The 16,975-nt window shown below is 37.1% G+C and overlaps 2 protein-coding genes across 13 annotated transcripts in view; one reads left to right on the top strand and one right to left on the bottom strand.

The window, feature by feature from the left end:
* Positions 1 to 15,705, top strand: part of LOC144696688 (serine/threonine-protein kinase WNK1-like) — a 190,685-nt gene extending 174,980 nt beyond the window's left edge. For 9 of the 10 annotated variants that reach the window (XM_078568286.1, XM_078568285.1, XM_078568277.1 and 6 more), the window contains 4 exons: positions 1,421 to 1,623; positions 1,710 to 1,904; positions 13,850 to 14,046; positions 14,841 to 15,705. In XM_078568286.1, coding sequence (XP_078424412.1) covers positions 1,421 to 1,623; positions 1,710 to 1,904; positions 13,850 to 14,046; positions 14,841 to 15,161 — 916 coding nt within the window. In that variant the 3' untranslated portion in view covers positions 15,162 to 15,705. The remainder of the gene's footprint in view (positions 1 to 1,420; positions 1,624 to 1,709; positions 1,905 to 13,849; positions 14,047 to 14,840) is intronic. The other variant, XM_078568283.1, reaches the window with a different exon arrangement.
* The window catches only part of rad52 (RAD52 homolog, DNA repair protein), a 128,721-nt gene that overhangs the window by 67,700 nt on the left and 44,046 nt on the right, over positions 1 to 16,975 (bottom strand). The gene's annotated exons all lie outside the window — the stretch shown is intronic.

Here is a 16,975-nt window from a genome sequence, read left to right as displayed (position 1 = left end):
CAGTGCAACTAGGTTAGGGAAGCAAAAAACCATTTACATGTGGTCATGAGTACATCTTTATGAATATGGAGTGTGGACAGGATCAGGCTTAATTGTGACTCCCTCCTCTTCCCACCCCCAGCAGCTGAGGATCAATCACTTTTTGCTGTTAGAACATGTAGGGCCATGTAGTAGGATGACCGTGTGAGAGGGTAAAATCACAATCATTAGAGTGAAGAAGGAGGCCATTCAGCCCATCGAGTCTGCACTGGCTCTCTGAAAACAGCATTCCACCTGGCCCCACTCCCCTGCCTTATCCCTGTAACCTTGCACATTATTTCTTTTCAGGTAGCAATCCAATTCCCTTCTGAATACCTCGACTGAACCTGCCTCCAACACCCTTCAAAATTCAATCCATCTGCACTGCTAAATATTGCTTGTATTTAAAAATTTACTTTCTTGTTTTTCTCTGGAGTTAATACTCCACAAGGACTTTTACTGCAATAACTTGGCTAATTATAATTAACACATTACAATAATGTCATGAAACATCAGGGGAGAAGCCCCTTGAGCCTATTCTGCCATTCAATCAGTTAATGGAAAATCTGTGCCTCAGCTCCATTTACCCACCTTTTCTCCATTGATGGCTATGCTGAAAAATAATCAATCTCATTGAATATTTTAATTGATTCAGCATCCAATGTCCTTGAGGGGTGGGGTGAGGTTGGGAAGGGATGTAAGCAGGTGACTTGCATGTTTCCAGTATTCTTCTTCAGAAAGGATGCTTCTTAAATTCACTTGTAACTGGGTTAGCTCGAACTTGAAGCTTGTTTCCCTCGTTCTGGATTTCCCTCATCAGAGGAACTCCCCACCCTTTCAAATGGGCAGTCACTCATATTGGTCAAAAGGTGATGACCATTAATCATTTGTATTAGTCAAAATTGCTGGCTATAACTATGCTTACTCCCCTGTGATATTATATGAATGAAGTACACATGAAAGCCTGCTGCATTTTAAAAATATATTAATATTTAACAAAAACAGCATTTCATGCGCAGTAATCCCAGAACTGTAATGTCCTAATTGGGAGTTTGGGTTGATTAAATGGTGGTTTGGTGAATGCGTTGAGATTTTTGTTTTTCCCTCCTCACTGAATTTTGTTGAGGTGCTCTACCTGGTAAGAGCTTGTTTCTGAATGATGAGACCTGCTCCTTGCAGGTTCAGTGGGGTAACGGTTGTAACGGAATTGTTCACGGACAATGTTTTTGTCGTGCTTGCCATTGTCTTTAATGGCTAAATGTCTTCACACGAGCATGCCTGCTATGTTTATTGGCAAATGTATCACAATCCTTTATCATTTTAGCCAAAGTACCAAAATGCATGCAGTGTATAAAACCAACTTTCTCAAAATAGTACACAATCCCAAACTGATCTATTTCAGACATTTGAAAGAGATTCAGGAGCTGCAGTCACGGCAGAAGCTGGAGATCGAGGAACTCTATATCAAACTGGGTAAGGCACCACCTGCTGTAATAATTCCACCTGCGGCACCCCTGTCTGGACGTCGTAGACGACCCACTAAAGGGAAAAGTAGCAAATCTAGTCGGAGCAGTTCCCAAGGACAAAAGAGTCCTTTACCTTCTGGTAGGTGATGATAAACATCCATTGTGATAGTTTTTTTGTACAGAGGTGTTTGCTGTTGATATCATGTAGCTGCATTCTATTTTCAGGGTCCTTAACTGTTCAGAGTACTGCTTCAGTTTTAACAACGCAGCAGATGCTTTTGCCACCCTCAAGTACTCGAGAGTTAACGGTTTCTGGACAAGCTCAGTTGCTGAAACCATCACCATCAAGTGAAAATTTATACTCTGCTTACACTAGTGAAGGCGTGATTTCTGGACAAAGTGTTTCTGGTATTGGACAAGGTAAGAATCTTGCTAATGATGTAAAGTTTCTGGGTTACGAATTCTGTCTATTTTACAATTGCTACCTCAGTTCTAGGTGAAAGTATGCAAGGTCAATGCATGCATAGTTTCTTAGAAGGTGGATTTTCTTTCTGTGATCATTGATTTCGAGGGAAAATCCATATCGCTAGTCAGTGGTGAAAATGCATTGCTGGCCTGCACTGTTTTACTGAGACATTTCCCAGTCCACACTGGAGTTAAGACAGTGGACCTGATAGAAGTGCCAACAACCAGGCATGTATACATTTATTACAACTGGCATCCGGTAAAATCTTATCCCAAGAATGGTTTCACTACCTGCAGTGATGTTGCTGTTGGAGGTAGTGCTGTCATGTTTAGTATCAATGAATTAAAAGTCTGAACTTCAAATCTCATTTCTGTGCAGCACACAAACTTTGCATAATTGCTTGCTGTACTGTTTAAAAAGTACACAAATGTCCATGACTCTCCCATTCAGCTTTTGCCAATTAAAGCTTCCCTAATTCTGTGCTTCAATAAAGTAAGCACGAGACGTTTTTGTGGACTTGTGTGTAGAGATAAGGCTGGCTGTGCTTTGAGTCTCCTTTGTCCGTCTGAGTTGCAATGCTTGTCTTGTAAAAGAAGGAAGAACTCCTTTCATAAGCTGTCAACCTATCTCTCTGAGCATTGCCCTAAATTGTGGACCATATGATAACATGTCTGGTAGTATTATTCCGTCTTTTAATGTTGTAACTTGGTACAGCCTTACAATACATTTTAGCAAAGATACCTACACTACTCTGATTGTTCTATGGAAAACTATATTTTAGCTTTCGAGTGGACAGTGTGAGAATGTTAGATGGTCATTACTTTTGTTTTTATGAGAACCTTTTTAGTTGTGCTGTGAATTGGGATAAAGTTGTAGTGAACTTGCCATTTAGCAAATCAGCTGGACTGTGGAGTGACCATGACACACAAGTCAGTCAGATTTTAGAGAAATACAGATCAAGTATCATTTTGTTCTTTTTACAGAATGAAATAATAAATATTTGGAAGCTGGTCGTTTATTGGCATTTAGTTTCAGGGATGCAGGGACAACAGTGAAGGAGGAAGAAAGTACGAATTTTGAACATGCATGGAGAAAAAGCACAAAACTCAGGAAGCACTTGATTGAGGTGGAAGAAGGAAATAAATCTGTGATACTCAACTGCAAAAAGTACTTGACTCTTAATAGTGATTTTCCAATCAGCTGGGCTAATGATGGGGATTACAGTACCTATTTTCAGCCAGGACAGGCCTTACCTTTATTCCCTGTTAGAGAAACTGAGATTACTCTTGGAGCAGAAAAGGTTAAGAGGAGATTTAATAGAGGTGCCCAAAATTGAGGGGTTTTGATAGACAAAATAATGAGAAATTGTTTTCACTAATGAGCGGCTTGCTTACCAGAGGACACAGATTTAAGATGACTAATGGAAGTACCAAAAGGGAGATTAGTTTTTTTTTAATATATGTAGCAAGCTATGATCTGGAATGCACTGACGAAATTTCAGTAATTTCAAAAACAGTTCGACATATACTTGTTACGGATAAGCTTTAAGGGCTGTGGGGAAGTAATGTGGGAATGGGACTAAATAGATGGCTCTTTCAAAAAAACTGGCACAGGCTCTTTGGGTTGAATGGCCTCCTCCTGCGCTGTAAGGTTCTATGATTCTAGTATTGATTCAAATAGAGAAAGCAGGAGGACTGTGACCAAGAGGTGCAAGAATAACGCAGCTTGTCAAGCTTATTGTTTCTATCAGGAGTGTGGAAGAGTTGGAACAAATGATTTGGCAGAGCACACCTCATGACAAATCATGTAAATTTCTACATTTTATCTGTGTCGTGCAATTTGCTGCCCTGGTATCCTACTTTGTATAAGTCTCAGTGGGAGCCCAAATGCTAGTATTTGAGTGGTAGCAAACAATTTAGCCATTACAAGAGTCTCCTTTTAAAATAACTTCTGTTGAACTACTGTTTGTATTTTAGCCAGAATTTGGAGTAATCATCATATACAGTATTTAGTTGGTTTTCTACTACTCCCATGTGCTTTTGAATGAATGACTTCGACCTTGCTTGTCTTTATCTTGACCAATAAAATGTAGATAAAAAGGAAAAATATGCAAATACTAAAAATCTGAGATAAAAGTAATAAGCACTGATGTACAAAATTTTCATGAGAGGGTAAGTTCATGCTTGATATGTGTCTCCTTCGTTAGAACTGAAAGCTCTATGTTTTAACCGCTAGCATATCGTCTTTACATGTTTACCATTTTGAACCTAATGCAGGGCCAAATGGCTTTAGCATCAATACATTGACAACAGAACTTGGTCTTCAGTGTGCTCACAGTTTAATGTTATGATAGCTTGTACACATCTTCAGTTACCTGTTTGGAACACAGATTGCATATTACAGCAGAGAGGTTGTTGTATATCAAGGTTTTTAAACCATCTTTCCAGAGAAGATTTGGTAATTTGGTGGAAAAATCTTTTTAATTTAAAATGTACTTCAATAACGGTTAATGTGTTGAATGGAAATTGCTTTCCCCAAAGACTAAAATGATGGGCAGTTTGTTAGCTTGTTCATGTAATTGGAAAAACATCTCACATTGAATTGGAAAGTCCTATGTTGACAGACAACAATTTATATTTATATGACGCTTGTAATTTGATGTAATGAAATGTCCCAAGGTGCTTCACAGGAGCAGGGTAAAATAAAATATGACACCGATTCTCTCAAAATATTAGGTCAGATGACCAAAAGCTTGGTCAAAGATGTAGGTTTTAAGGACTTAAAAGAAGAAAACAAAGTGGAGAGGTGGGGAGATGCAGGGAGTGAATTCCAGAGCTTGGGGCCTAGATAGTTGAAGGCACTTGCACCAATGGTGGAGCAATTATGATGGGAATGCTCAAGGGTCAAAGGAAGAAACCAGCTTTTTGAAAGAGGAAGGCTGCAAGGGTGTTTAGGTTTACTAGAGAAAGCTGAGGCTTTTCACTCAGGCAAAGAGGTCAGAAATGTTGAAGGATAGTTCAAAAGTGTCACCTGCGGCTCAATTAGTCGAACCCTTGCCTCTGAGTCAGAAGGCTGTGGGTTCAAGTCCATTCCAGGAGCACAAATTCAACCCTGGCCCTCTAGTGCAGTACTGAGGGAGTGCCATCTTTTGCATGAGATGTTAAACTGAGGTTCCGTTTGCCCCTCAGGTGGACATAAACATCTCATGCCACTGTTTTGAAGAAGACCAGGGGACTTATACCCAGCGATCTGGCCAATATTTTCCCTCAATTAACATCACACTACCGATTATCTGGTCATTATCACATTCGTAGGAGCTGCTTGTGTGCAAATTGGCTTCCGTGTTTCCTACATTGCAACAGTGATTACACTTCAAAAGTACTTAATTGACTGCAATGTGTTTTGAGACGCCTGGCAGTTGTGAAAGGAGCTATATAAAATGCAAATCTTTCTTTCTTAGAAGCCATCTTGCTTAATCAAATAAGTTGATCCATCAGATTGTTATTTTGCATTATTACACAAAGATGTGTTGCATGGGTTTAATTGAGAGTTTAGTCTTAACTCTTTGTTCATATTATGGAAATAGAACAGCTTATTTATTCATCCAGGCATTGTTTCACCAACTTTGGGGAGGTTGAAGAAGGATTTGTGCAAATGAAACTAATATCCACTCCAGATCACAGGGGATGTTATTCTTGTATCCCTGGGTATACACTCCTGCAACTCGGGCAGTGTAAGTTGACTTCCAATTTTAAAAAAAATGACCAGGTTGGAGCGACTGATTCCTGTGCAATCAAGAAAGTACCTACAGAAAACTTTAATTTGTCACCTTCACTTACCAAGTCAGCAGTCACTTGCATGTTTGTGGGTGTATTTGCATGTCCGTAACACAAAATTTGTCCAACAGGGAAGATGCAGTTTATTGATTGTGCGAAGAAATGCAATAGCTTCAAAAGCGAGTACATTGTAGTTTTGTCTCCATATGCTGGCAGCTTTCATTGTCATTTTTTGGAAATTTTCTTTGCTCTTTGTAATTTAATTTGTAGAATAATTTTAGGTGATATTTTGTTTGTTTCAGTTTGAGCAAATGTAGATGTATGATCCTGCATTTGTACATGTATATGAATATATAACATGCTACAAAATGCTTTTTAAGGTTAAGATCCCTTTATATCCCTCTCTGCTGTAATAAAATAACTTTTATGTTTTACACAGATAATGGTATTTCCATTTATTTTCTGTTTGAATAAGAAAGAAAAGTATCTTTTGGAAATGTAACTATTTCCTTGTCCAGTTCTAAACTTTGTAGTTTTTTTCTCTCTGAGCATTCCATTTCCATAGACTGATGGTATCTATGTTTCTGGTTTATGCAGGCCAGATGTCTGGACAAGTGAAAATCAGCTCAGTCATTACCTCACAAAAATTAAGAATGCCACAAACAAGCTGGTGATTGTAGCTGTTGTCAATTATTTTTTCCCCACTGAGAATATTTTCTACTATTATATTTTGAGTATCCCATTAGTAAACCAATGAAGGCTCAAATAATTGCCATTGGTTTTGTGTGTGAATGGCCATCTTTCTTTCTATACAATAGAGAACCCAGTGTTTTATGGGTGCATTCATTGAAAATTTCTGCCAGCTAAAAAATAAGGGTTGTCATTATATAGACTGAGGATGTTTCTACGGGGAGTTTAGACCCGGATGAACAGTAGCTGTTAGGCAGCTGCTGTACACCCCCAGGCATTGGTGTTGGCGGAAACCTGGAAACAGATTGTTCACTACTGGGGCTAGGATTAGTGTATGGTAATAAGATACTTGAAAACTAAAATCTGAGGTGAAGAAAGTTGTTACATCTAGTTTAAAAGCATTGAAGGAAAAAACATTTTGCAGCTGTTTACATGTTTCAGTATTGGATCTCCTCAGCCTTTATATTGTTACAAGGTGAAAATAACCTGACAAGATTGAAGTTAATAATTTAATCAGAAAAATCTGAAGCAACAATAGTGTATGTTATTGGGGATGATGACTGTTTAAAATAATTTCCTGTAATCAGCATCACATTTTTCAGAGCAATAAAAAAAAAACTTTAAAAAAAAAAGATGCTTAGAAAAAATCTGCATGTAGCTTGGATGGGCTTACAAAATAGTTACGGCTTCACCAAAATGGTTCGGGACGAGAGAGATTCTTTATTTGATGTGAAGTACTCCCACAGCTCTTAAGGTACTAACATTCTGACTTTAGCTGTCTGTTTTCCTCCTTTTCTTTTACTGTCACAGGCTCAGCAACGTTTCACTGTGCATCAGAGCAAGTGACTTTTAAACTTGGCGGCAGAAGGACAAGGTTTCTGAGTACGCCCTGTCTGGCTCTTTGTGTGTAACACTTTTATTCTTTTCTCATCTACCTTTTTCTTCCTCTTCCCCTGCATAAAGCTTCGCTGCTATCTGTCCATAACCTGTTCACTAAGTTTTCAGAATTTCACTCACCTATTCGAAGTTTCCACATGGGGCAGCGTGATAAATTCAAAAATTCACGAAATTGAATATATACTATGATTTGACTAATTCTGGTGAAGTTCGGAAAGAGGAGACTATATTATGCAAGTGATTTTGACACAAAAGGTTGCCAACAACCAACCATTGTGTGTGTGTGTGTGTGTGTGTGTGTGCGTGCGTGCCTGTTTGTTAATGCACACATCACTCGATCTCCTTGAGGGAGTTCAGTATTTGAATCCAGATTTCACATTTTTTTGACCATGTACATGAGGTTTTATAAAATTGAAAGCCTGTTTCTTGCAAAATATTTATCTTAAGCTATTTGTTTTCCCCTTTTGGGAAAAACCCTATCCTGTGACGTGGTTTCATTCCCTGTCGCTATTGCCAGTGTGTTGACAGGAGCAAATGTGAATGGCTGCCACATACAGAGCTTTCTATTTGAGCTTCATTTTATTCTGGTTGCATGTGGGCTGAGTGCTTAGTCTACCGGCACAAACAGGCAGTGCTATTTTCACAGTGTTGGACTAGACAGACCTGACATTATTGAACATCTGCAACCATGATGAAAAAGTTGCAAACTTGAGCAGAACAAATAAGAATGTTATCTTTAAAGGGGAAAATTCAGAACACACAATTGCATCATATTGCTGTTACAAATGCAATATTCATTTAGTTGCTAACTTTACCCCATTACATTAATGTTCTGCAAAAATTGTGTCCATTTGAGTAAGTATTGTATTTCTTTCAAAATGAGGAAAATTTTAATAGCAAAAAATTGCAGGTTTTTGGTGATGTTCTAATTCACCACATCCCCACCCATGTCCTTTTGATTATTCTGTCCAAGATTCAGTAGACTTTATTAATACTGTGGAGTATATGCAACTTCACAGTTACAAGTGCACTCTAGCATTTCTGTCCACCAGAGCACGAGCATCTCAATAGCTAACTCAGGCTTTAACCTTAGGTTGGTCAACTTCTGTGTGACTGACCATGAAGTCTCTGTAAAGTCTTTCAATTGAGTTATACATAATTTAAGTGATTGGTCTGGAGGTTGATTTTTAAACCATTGGTACAGGATAACATGAATGCATTAATATCCGTTTGTTATTGTCATTACTATTTTTGATTGTCCTTTAGTGGTTGGACTGTATCGTTAACTCTATTTATTAATTCATTATTGAATAGTGTGTTGAGTCTTTGAATTGGGTATGTGTTGCAAGTTGCATGGGTATTGGAAAATTGTCAGATATTGCTGTTAAAAACACAAATGAAGTATTTCACTTTTAATTAAAAAAATGCCCTGTTCAGGAGCTGTGGTCCTAACATCTAAAATGCACCACGTACCAGAATTAAAAAAAAATTCTAAACCTTTATGTGCAATAGATTCCCTTCACAGATCCCTGCATTACCATGGTCTTTCCACCCTCACATCCCCTCCTCATGCATCTTAACCACCCTTTCATGGTAGTAGGTAACCTTTCGACAATGGCGGGTCACTATTTCCATTCCTGCCGTGAAACTTTTAATAGGGGAATTCAGCCATGTTTTTAAATGTCCAGTGCATTGCATGGCATCTGTTTTATTCAAATGATTTTCTGACAAGTTTGCTTGTATTTGTTATAAGAAACGTGGATGCATCAGTACAGAAAAAGCCCCCTTGTCCTTTATTCATGCCAGGTTTCTGTTTTACAGTTTACAGAATCTGAATTTTTTCAAACTACAGTATTCAAATTTTTGTTCTAATTGAAAAAACTGAAAATCATCATCTTATTAAGAGTACATCTGTGTTTGGGCATTCCATCTGCCAGTAGTCAATCTGATAAAGTAAAATGTGCCTGAAGTTTTTAGGAAATGATTCTAGATATTTATACCATAGTTCTGGTTATAGAACTGTGGCATCTGTTCTGCTTTATCTCATCTCACAGGACTACATTCATTCCAAAAATGGCAATACTTAATTGGATTAAAACACCCAAGACACTCAATTACAAGCTTGTACCCTTTTAGCAACCAGCCCACTGTGTAGTTTCACCAATCTTTTGCCAAAGTAGTTCAACACCCAGCTGTCTCTGGCCTCCAGTCTGTCTTGAATTATTCTTTAGTCTTACTGCAGAACAATTATCAAATTGTTCTCAACTTGTACAGTCCTTATCCCTTTTTCCCTCCCTCTTCCAGCCTTAGTTGCCACTCAACAAATACATGCTGCTGCACGATCTTCCTTTAACTCACCAAGCCAATGAGAATTTCAAGTAGCTTGAATACATTGTAATGTGTTTAGCTGATGAAAAGACAAGAAAGATTTGGTTGATACCACCTTGAAAGCAATCAAGGTTGTGGTAAAAAGTTCATTTGAAGCAGAAATTAAAGAAACTATGCTTCCATGTGGTGATTGCCTTCAGAACCAACTTTCTCAGTAGGTTTTACAAAAAGAAACCTTTCCTGTCGTTTCCTACACCATATGATTTCCTGGGTGAGATTGAGTTAGAGTACAACTCTCAGGCACTTACCAGTGGCATTCAGAAGCAGGCCAGTGATAGCTGCATCAGAGTGGTTCTGGGTGGCTAGGAGAATTGATTTTACTGCTTGACTTGGTTTGTGGTGGAATGTACCAGTTATCATCCTGATTTGCCAAAACACTTGAATCCCACAGGCTGGTATGGATGCAGGTCCAGTGGACTTTATCTCTGCTAACTCTAATGCATGTTATTTTAAATGTTCAGCAAAAGCAGCATGGCTTCCTACGAGTTTACATCTCATGGAAGTTGTTTGATTACAGCTTTCTGACTGTCTTGGTCTCAGTTTTCTGACCTTTCCACTGTCTAACAGCTCTGTGTAAGTAATTTCATATTATAAACTTGTGCTGTGGTTATTGAAAGTTAAACAGGGAACATCTTGGATTTAAAATGTTTTTTACTTAATGATGGTCTTTACCTTTTAAAACTCATTCATTTTAAAAACAAATTCATTTTGCAGCACTGTTACAATGCCCATGTCATCAAAATGGTTATATTTTTTCCAAATTTCTTTTTCCTCAATTTGCAGTATATTTGACTCTTGCAGATTAAACACACATTTGTAACCATTCTCTGCTGCATAAAAGAGGTTGATTGGAAAGTTATTTTTGAATTTTCTATTTTTATTGGCAACATTCCATTTTTTTGGTTCTCTGATTGCACTTTAAGATTGTTACAGTTGAGTTTGCCCGTCAGTTATTAGGAATGGCAGGTTAGAAAATATTTAAAAATGCATGTCAACTATAGTGTTGTTTGGCACAGCAAACCAGAAAGTTGTTTGTCATTATTGGCCAAAAATACAATTGCTATGGTTTTAAAGTTTACTTGTCTTTTAGGAATTTGTCATTGGTGTTTCATGGATACAAAATGTCACTTTTAAAATGAGGTGTTAGTTATCACGAAAGTCTGATGGACACAACTTTAGTCCATTGCGCAGACTATCCAATTTTTTTAAACAAAATTCTCAGTAGCTTTTTAAAATCTTAAGTTGAGTAAGCAGGTGGATGACCTGCTAGGTCTGCATTGCTCTTCTCATGGGCGATGTCACTGGAGATCCACTAATTTTGTGTATCCATCTCAACCAAATACACACTCTTCTCTCCTGTCTACTAGTGCTATCGCACGCACTCTGGCTCCCTCTCATACACTCGTATGCATTGAACTGTGAATATTTAATTGCTCTCATAACAAAGAAAGAAGTCTTATTTATTTTTGTCTATTTGTGACAATGGCCCCTCATCCAAAGATCTTCTGGGTCAAGAGTTATGAGCCAAGTGCATTTTTCACTGCATTCCCTGCTGTTAGGGAAGTGGAGGAACTGAACTTCGTATCTAGACAGGATCACTTTTAAACAGTGATGAAATATAATTTTCAGAAAATTTTATTTTGAATTATTTAAATAGCCTTGCATCTATATTCAGATTCCGTGGCTAGTGTTGCTAAATTTGCATGACTTTAATCCCAGGACTAGAGAATATGCAGCACAGGAAGGAGGAGGAGCTAACTCTGGTCCAGGTCACTTGTTCGCAGATGAGTAAATGGGACTGCATCTTTATTGCAAAATATATTAATATTCTAAATAAGTTCTTTCCCGATGCCCCCAACACAACCCGTGTACAGTTTGTTCACTTTGCTGGTCTATTACAACACTTAAGCAGAGATGGAGAGGAAAGATTCATGTGACCTGACCATTGCATGGTGCTGCAGAGCAGTTGTGTTCCAGAGGAAGTAAAGATATTTGAAAAAACTAGAAAAAGGAAAGCATTGTATGTATATCAAATCAGGTTTTGGAAAAACTAAAAGATGGTGGCAAAATTGGCTTTTAATATAAATTTTAAAAATGCTTTTGACTCTCTCTCTGTTGCTCCAAATTTGTACGCAGTTACAGTTCAAGTAACAAAATAACATTTTGGAATATGTTAAGAGAAAAAGGATACTTGGTTTTTACCAAAATTGTCAATGGTGATCAAGTCCCCACTAAGTGAATTTTGCATTCACATGCTAAAAGGTAATTGTTAACTTCCTCTTTTTGGTTTTACTGCAATGCAGTCCAATATGAGGTCACACTAATCAATTCAATTGATATTAATGTACTTTCTTCCATTCTGTATGTTTCTCTTCTCCAAGCACTTTTCTTTATTCTTTAGGGAAGATGGTGAAAAAAGTCTGCCCATGCAACCAACTGTGTAGTAATTATCTTTTTCTAACCTTTTACTTACATAGCATGTGATACTTAATGTAGCATAATCCTTGCATCTGATTTTAGCACATGGGCTTCTCTGATTTATTGTTTTTGAGGTTTCCACAACACCATTTAAGTGCTGTGAAGATAAGTAGTTTTACAGAAACTGTATTCTTCTGTGCACTTGATCTGAAGCAGTGTTAGAAATTAAATTAAATTTCTTCATCTGGCTACATGTACATGTGTTGCGTTGCCACAGGATATGCAGACTGTAAAATATTGTAAAAGAACAATTGTTTATGTAGACCAGAAATATGGAATGAAAAGCTAGAGTTTTTTTAAACAAAAAGCTTATTTATTCAAATCTTGGTTAAAAGTATTCTCTGCCTCATTCATGGTAGAATTTGATGCATTTTAAGGGAAGATGAGATAAGTACACAAGCGAGAAAGAAAAAGAATATACTCATAGTGTTAGATGAAGTCATGTGGGTTTAGTGCACAAACTTTGGCATTTAGCCAAATGGCATGTAAATTCTATGTAATGCAGACCTGCAGAACTTGTCTCCTGGAAATAGCTCAAATGTAAATGCTTGACAGGTTCTGGGTCCAGACTTGGGACTCCATGTTCAGAGGCTTTTGCTTCAGTTGCAAGGGATGTTTCATATTGTACTTAAAGATCCACTTTTGGTTCGAAAAATATTTTGGTAATCACAAGGGTATTAATAAATCTTTGGCTACAGCAAATGTAACTAAAGCCAATAGTGCATCAGCTTAAGAGTAAAACTTATTAAATAACACCAATAGGAACCCAGAAAACCAAAAGAGTTAAATTCACGGATGACAGTCATTTAACTAAACTATGAATCTCACACTCATAGTAGCATATTCTATGAACTTTGGATCAAAAGTTTGCAATTCCTTTTCCTTCCCCCCCCACGCTTCCCTCAAATCTAACTGGGCAGTTATCAGAGATCATAGAACCTATAATGCTAAAATTAGGTGTAAAGGTAGCTTTGGTTTTTGCATGTTCTAAGAGCTGGTAAAAATAATGTGAATGTGGATTTCTGTATTGATGTTCTCTAGATGCAATGCTTGCACAAATGCCACTTTAACACACTGTCTTTGAAACCTGTAATATGTAAATATGTACCGTAAATGAATACTGCATGAAGCCTTTATTAAATGACTCAAACTGATTTGCTTTCTTGTGCATATAGTGAATATTTTCTGTAACAGCCTTGGTCCATAATTATGCATGCTGAAGTGAGATGCATGTTAATATAATAATCTGTGGCAAATTTGTCCACTTTGTTCAGGAACGCAATTATACAGCTGTTCTAGATTCATTTGATGAATGACTTTTAAAAGATATTTATTGAAAATTGACACCGCTCTCTGGTGGATTCAACTCAGCAACAATTTATATAGTGCCTTCAATGTAGAGAGATTTCCCAAGATGATAAAATTCAAAATTTACTTTCAGATGAAGAGTAACAATAAGACATGGGTTTTCCTTTTCCCTTGCATCATAAATTCTAGGAACTTTTTTATGTTTGCCATTTATCAAGAGTAAGTATATAGATAAGTCATGATAAAAAGAGGTTGGATCCAATTATCACTAAAATCATAAGTTACATTGCTTTTCTTGTATAGAAAACTATATGCTGCCAAATCTGTAATCATCAACTTTATTTGCTTTTCTATTTTCTCAGGGACAACGAGTACAAATGCAGTAAGTGGAGTTGGGCCAATAGCTCAGCAACAACAGCCAGCAATAACGAGTAGAAAAGGCACCTTTACAGATGATTTGCATAAGTTAGTGGACAACTGGGCTCGAGATGCTATGAATCTCTCTCAGAATAAGCGAGGCATGAAGCAACAGGGTCAACCAGGCCAGCATTACTCTGAAGTAAGTAGGAGCCTGTCCCTTTGTGGTTCAGATTTTGGGTCAAATGTTGAGTATTTCACTGCTAATTAGAACTACCTGCTAGGAGAAATTACTTTGATTCTTTTTGTTTGAGTCTTAAGATGAGTTTTCAATTCTAGGATGTTCAGCTTTGTGTTGCCTAATGACTGTTTTGAGTGGCATCATGAAAAAATCACCACAGACTACTTAAGATATCAATACTGAAATAAAGAAGAGACTGTATGACACCTTATCATGTTACAGAAATTTCTGCACATGGCATACAATTTGAATTACTTTGAGCAGTGACTATTATATAACAAATATGGTAGCATTTTGAGCACAGCAAGATCCCATGAACAGTGTTGAGATGCATGACCGGTTAATCTGTTTTCCATTATATAGTTTGAGGTAGGAACGTTGGCCAGGACATAAATGGCCTGTTCTTCAAATAGTGCCATTGGGTCTTCAACATCGCTGCCTATTTCTTTTGGAATTATGTCAAATGAGAGGCAGTCCAGAGGAATATTTATTAAAAAAATTTGCTGGCAAATAGCAAGTTCATACATCTTATGAAAGGTCTCTTTTAACATTCATAACTCAGGAGAAAGTGTTTGCTTTACAGTGAAGAGGCTGAGAATTTTTATCTTTTGAACTGTCAGCTAAAACTATTTACCAGAATTATTCTTAGAGGGATAAAAGAGGGATAACTTATAATGAGCAACTTCTGTTATTTCAGTGTCATTGGCAGTTCTATTTTTATTGGACTAATGGTGCTTGTTTATAAAATTTTACAGACAATGCCAAGGAAGTATTCAGCACCAGGTCAACTTTGTATCTCCATGACAAACTCTGTAGGGGGACCTTCTATTTCTGCTGCCTCAGTTGGCTCTTTGGGCCCTTTCAGCAAGACTCCTATCTGCCAGTATGGTTATCCTGGAACGCCTTATGGTGCCCAGTGGACTGGAGCACCTCCCCAGCAGCAACCAGGCATTGTACCACCAACACCAGGCCTCCAGTTTCAAGCAGTTGGCACCACTTCACTACAGAGCTTTCCCTTGGGCACTTTGCAGAAATCTGTCAGCAATCCTCCTGGATCCAATCTTAGGACAACGTAGATGTACAGTTCTAGTTCTTGATAACGGAGAAAAATAGACTGAGTGGAATTCAAGGTTTAATGGCCTCTGCTGATGTTACTGGGGATAGGTCATAGAGCTTTAAAATATACACAAATGACTGACACTGCTTTTATATACACAGCATCATTTGAGAGCTATTTTACTAGTTCTGTTTCAAACAGCGTTCTGTGTGGACATATATTTACCCATCAGTTTTTGATGTTCAAACACTGTGATTATATAAATGTTGTTGGACAACAGTAGTTAAAAGTGGATTTAGAGGGTTTAAAGTTTCAAAAAAACAAAAAAAACTAAAGCTAGCTATAATCCATACTTATCAGAGACACTTTAATTCCTTTGTTACTTCATTGTATTAGGTAAATAAATGTGAATGTAAAATTGTATAAATGTACTTGAATACCTTTTTTCCCAGTATGCTTGCTGGATTCATAGTGCCTTGTATTGTGCTTCTGACTTGTCTGCAGGAAAGCACTTAAGTGTCCCCAACCGAGAAAATAAAGAGGAAGAGAGCAAGTGAAAGGTGGAGTTGTGGTAAAGTGGATAGTTCATACTTGTTCTTCAACAGAGCTGATGTCATTCACAGTAACTGAAATACATACATTCTGTAAATCTGTACCAGTCTTTTGTCCTTCCCTCTCAAGTATTAGCCTTTTAATTACTTAAAATATGGAGTCACCTACGGCCAAGATATTAATTGTTAAAAATTTTCTCCTATAGATTCAGAGTGTCTGTGTTTTCTAGGAAATTCAGCAAATACTGTTGCTTCCAAAAATGCATTGGAAGTGTCAATGTGGTTAAGTTAGATGATGTCGAAGTCACCAAGTCTAAAATATTAGATAAGAATTGTTATCCCTATAAAGCTTGCAGGTACATATTAAAGCAACATCCTCTGTAGGCCAAACAAATTTAATTTTCCTTCATGAAATACTGAATCTGTGAAAATTAGGTTCTGCAATGTATCTACCATTAATATTTTTGAATGTAATTTACAATTACGGTTTATCCACCCTTTTTTTTTACTTCAGTAGCTCTAATGCAATTTACTTTGTAATTGGAGGTGGTCACTATTAATATAACTTAGGAACCAACACAAGAAATGTTCTAAACCTGGATGTGTGCAAATGAAAAATTAAGTAGCAGATCTAGTAAGTTACAGGAAGGTCCTTCTGACATTCTAGTATGCCAACCTGATACATAAGTGGACAAAAGTTCTCAACTTCACTGTCCATATTTTACATCCAGTAGTAACCATATTTAGAACAGATACATGAATTGAAATAAATACAAATTTTAAGATTGCATTGATATAAGATTTGCATTTTTCTTTACAGTTCTCACCATGAAAAAAGAATGCTGATTTAAAAAATCTTTGTCATAAATTGTTTGCTGGAAGAATAACTACTTAAATTAGATACTGTGCCGCCTTTCCCTCCTCCAGGAAGGATATTTTCCTTTCCTTGTTTCACATTTCCATCCAAACTACACAAGTTTAATTTTCGTTTCACCAGGTATTTGCAGAAAAGTAATTGGTTGAGGGAATATTTTTTGCAGTTTTTATTAATTTAGAGAATAAAAGGACAAATATAACGTAACATTTGGATGTGAAGGTTTTTTTTTAATGTTTCGGTTCTCTGACTTTATCAAAGAACTGTTAAACCCTGCATATATTGTTACAAAATGCAGGTCAGCACTTTATTTTGTTCAGTTGAAGTAAAATTGAGGAAGGTTGCACCATTTATTTAAAAAAAACTTTTCAGTATCAATGAATGGTTAGTTCTGCTGTAACTGTTGCA

Source organism: Cetorhinus maximus, chromosome 22 (assembly GCF_964194155.1).
Source record: "Cetorhinus maximus chromosome 22, sCetMax3.hap1.1, whole genome shotgun sequence".
NCBI classification, from domain to species: domain Eukaryota; kingdom Metazoa; phylum Chordata; class Chondrichthyes; order Lamniformes; family Cetorhinidae; genus Cetorhinus; species Cetorhinus maximus.
The sequence above is the reverse complement of the archived record's forward strand: the minus strand, read 5'-3'. Positions and strand labels throughout refer to the sequence as shown.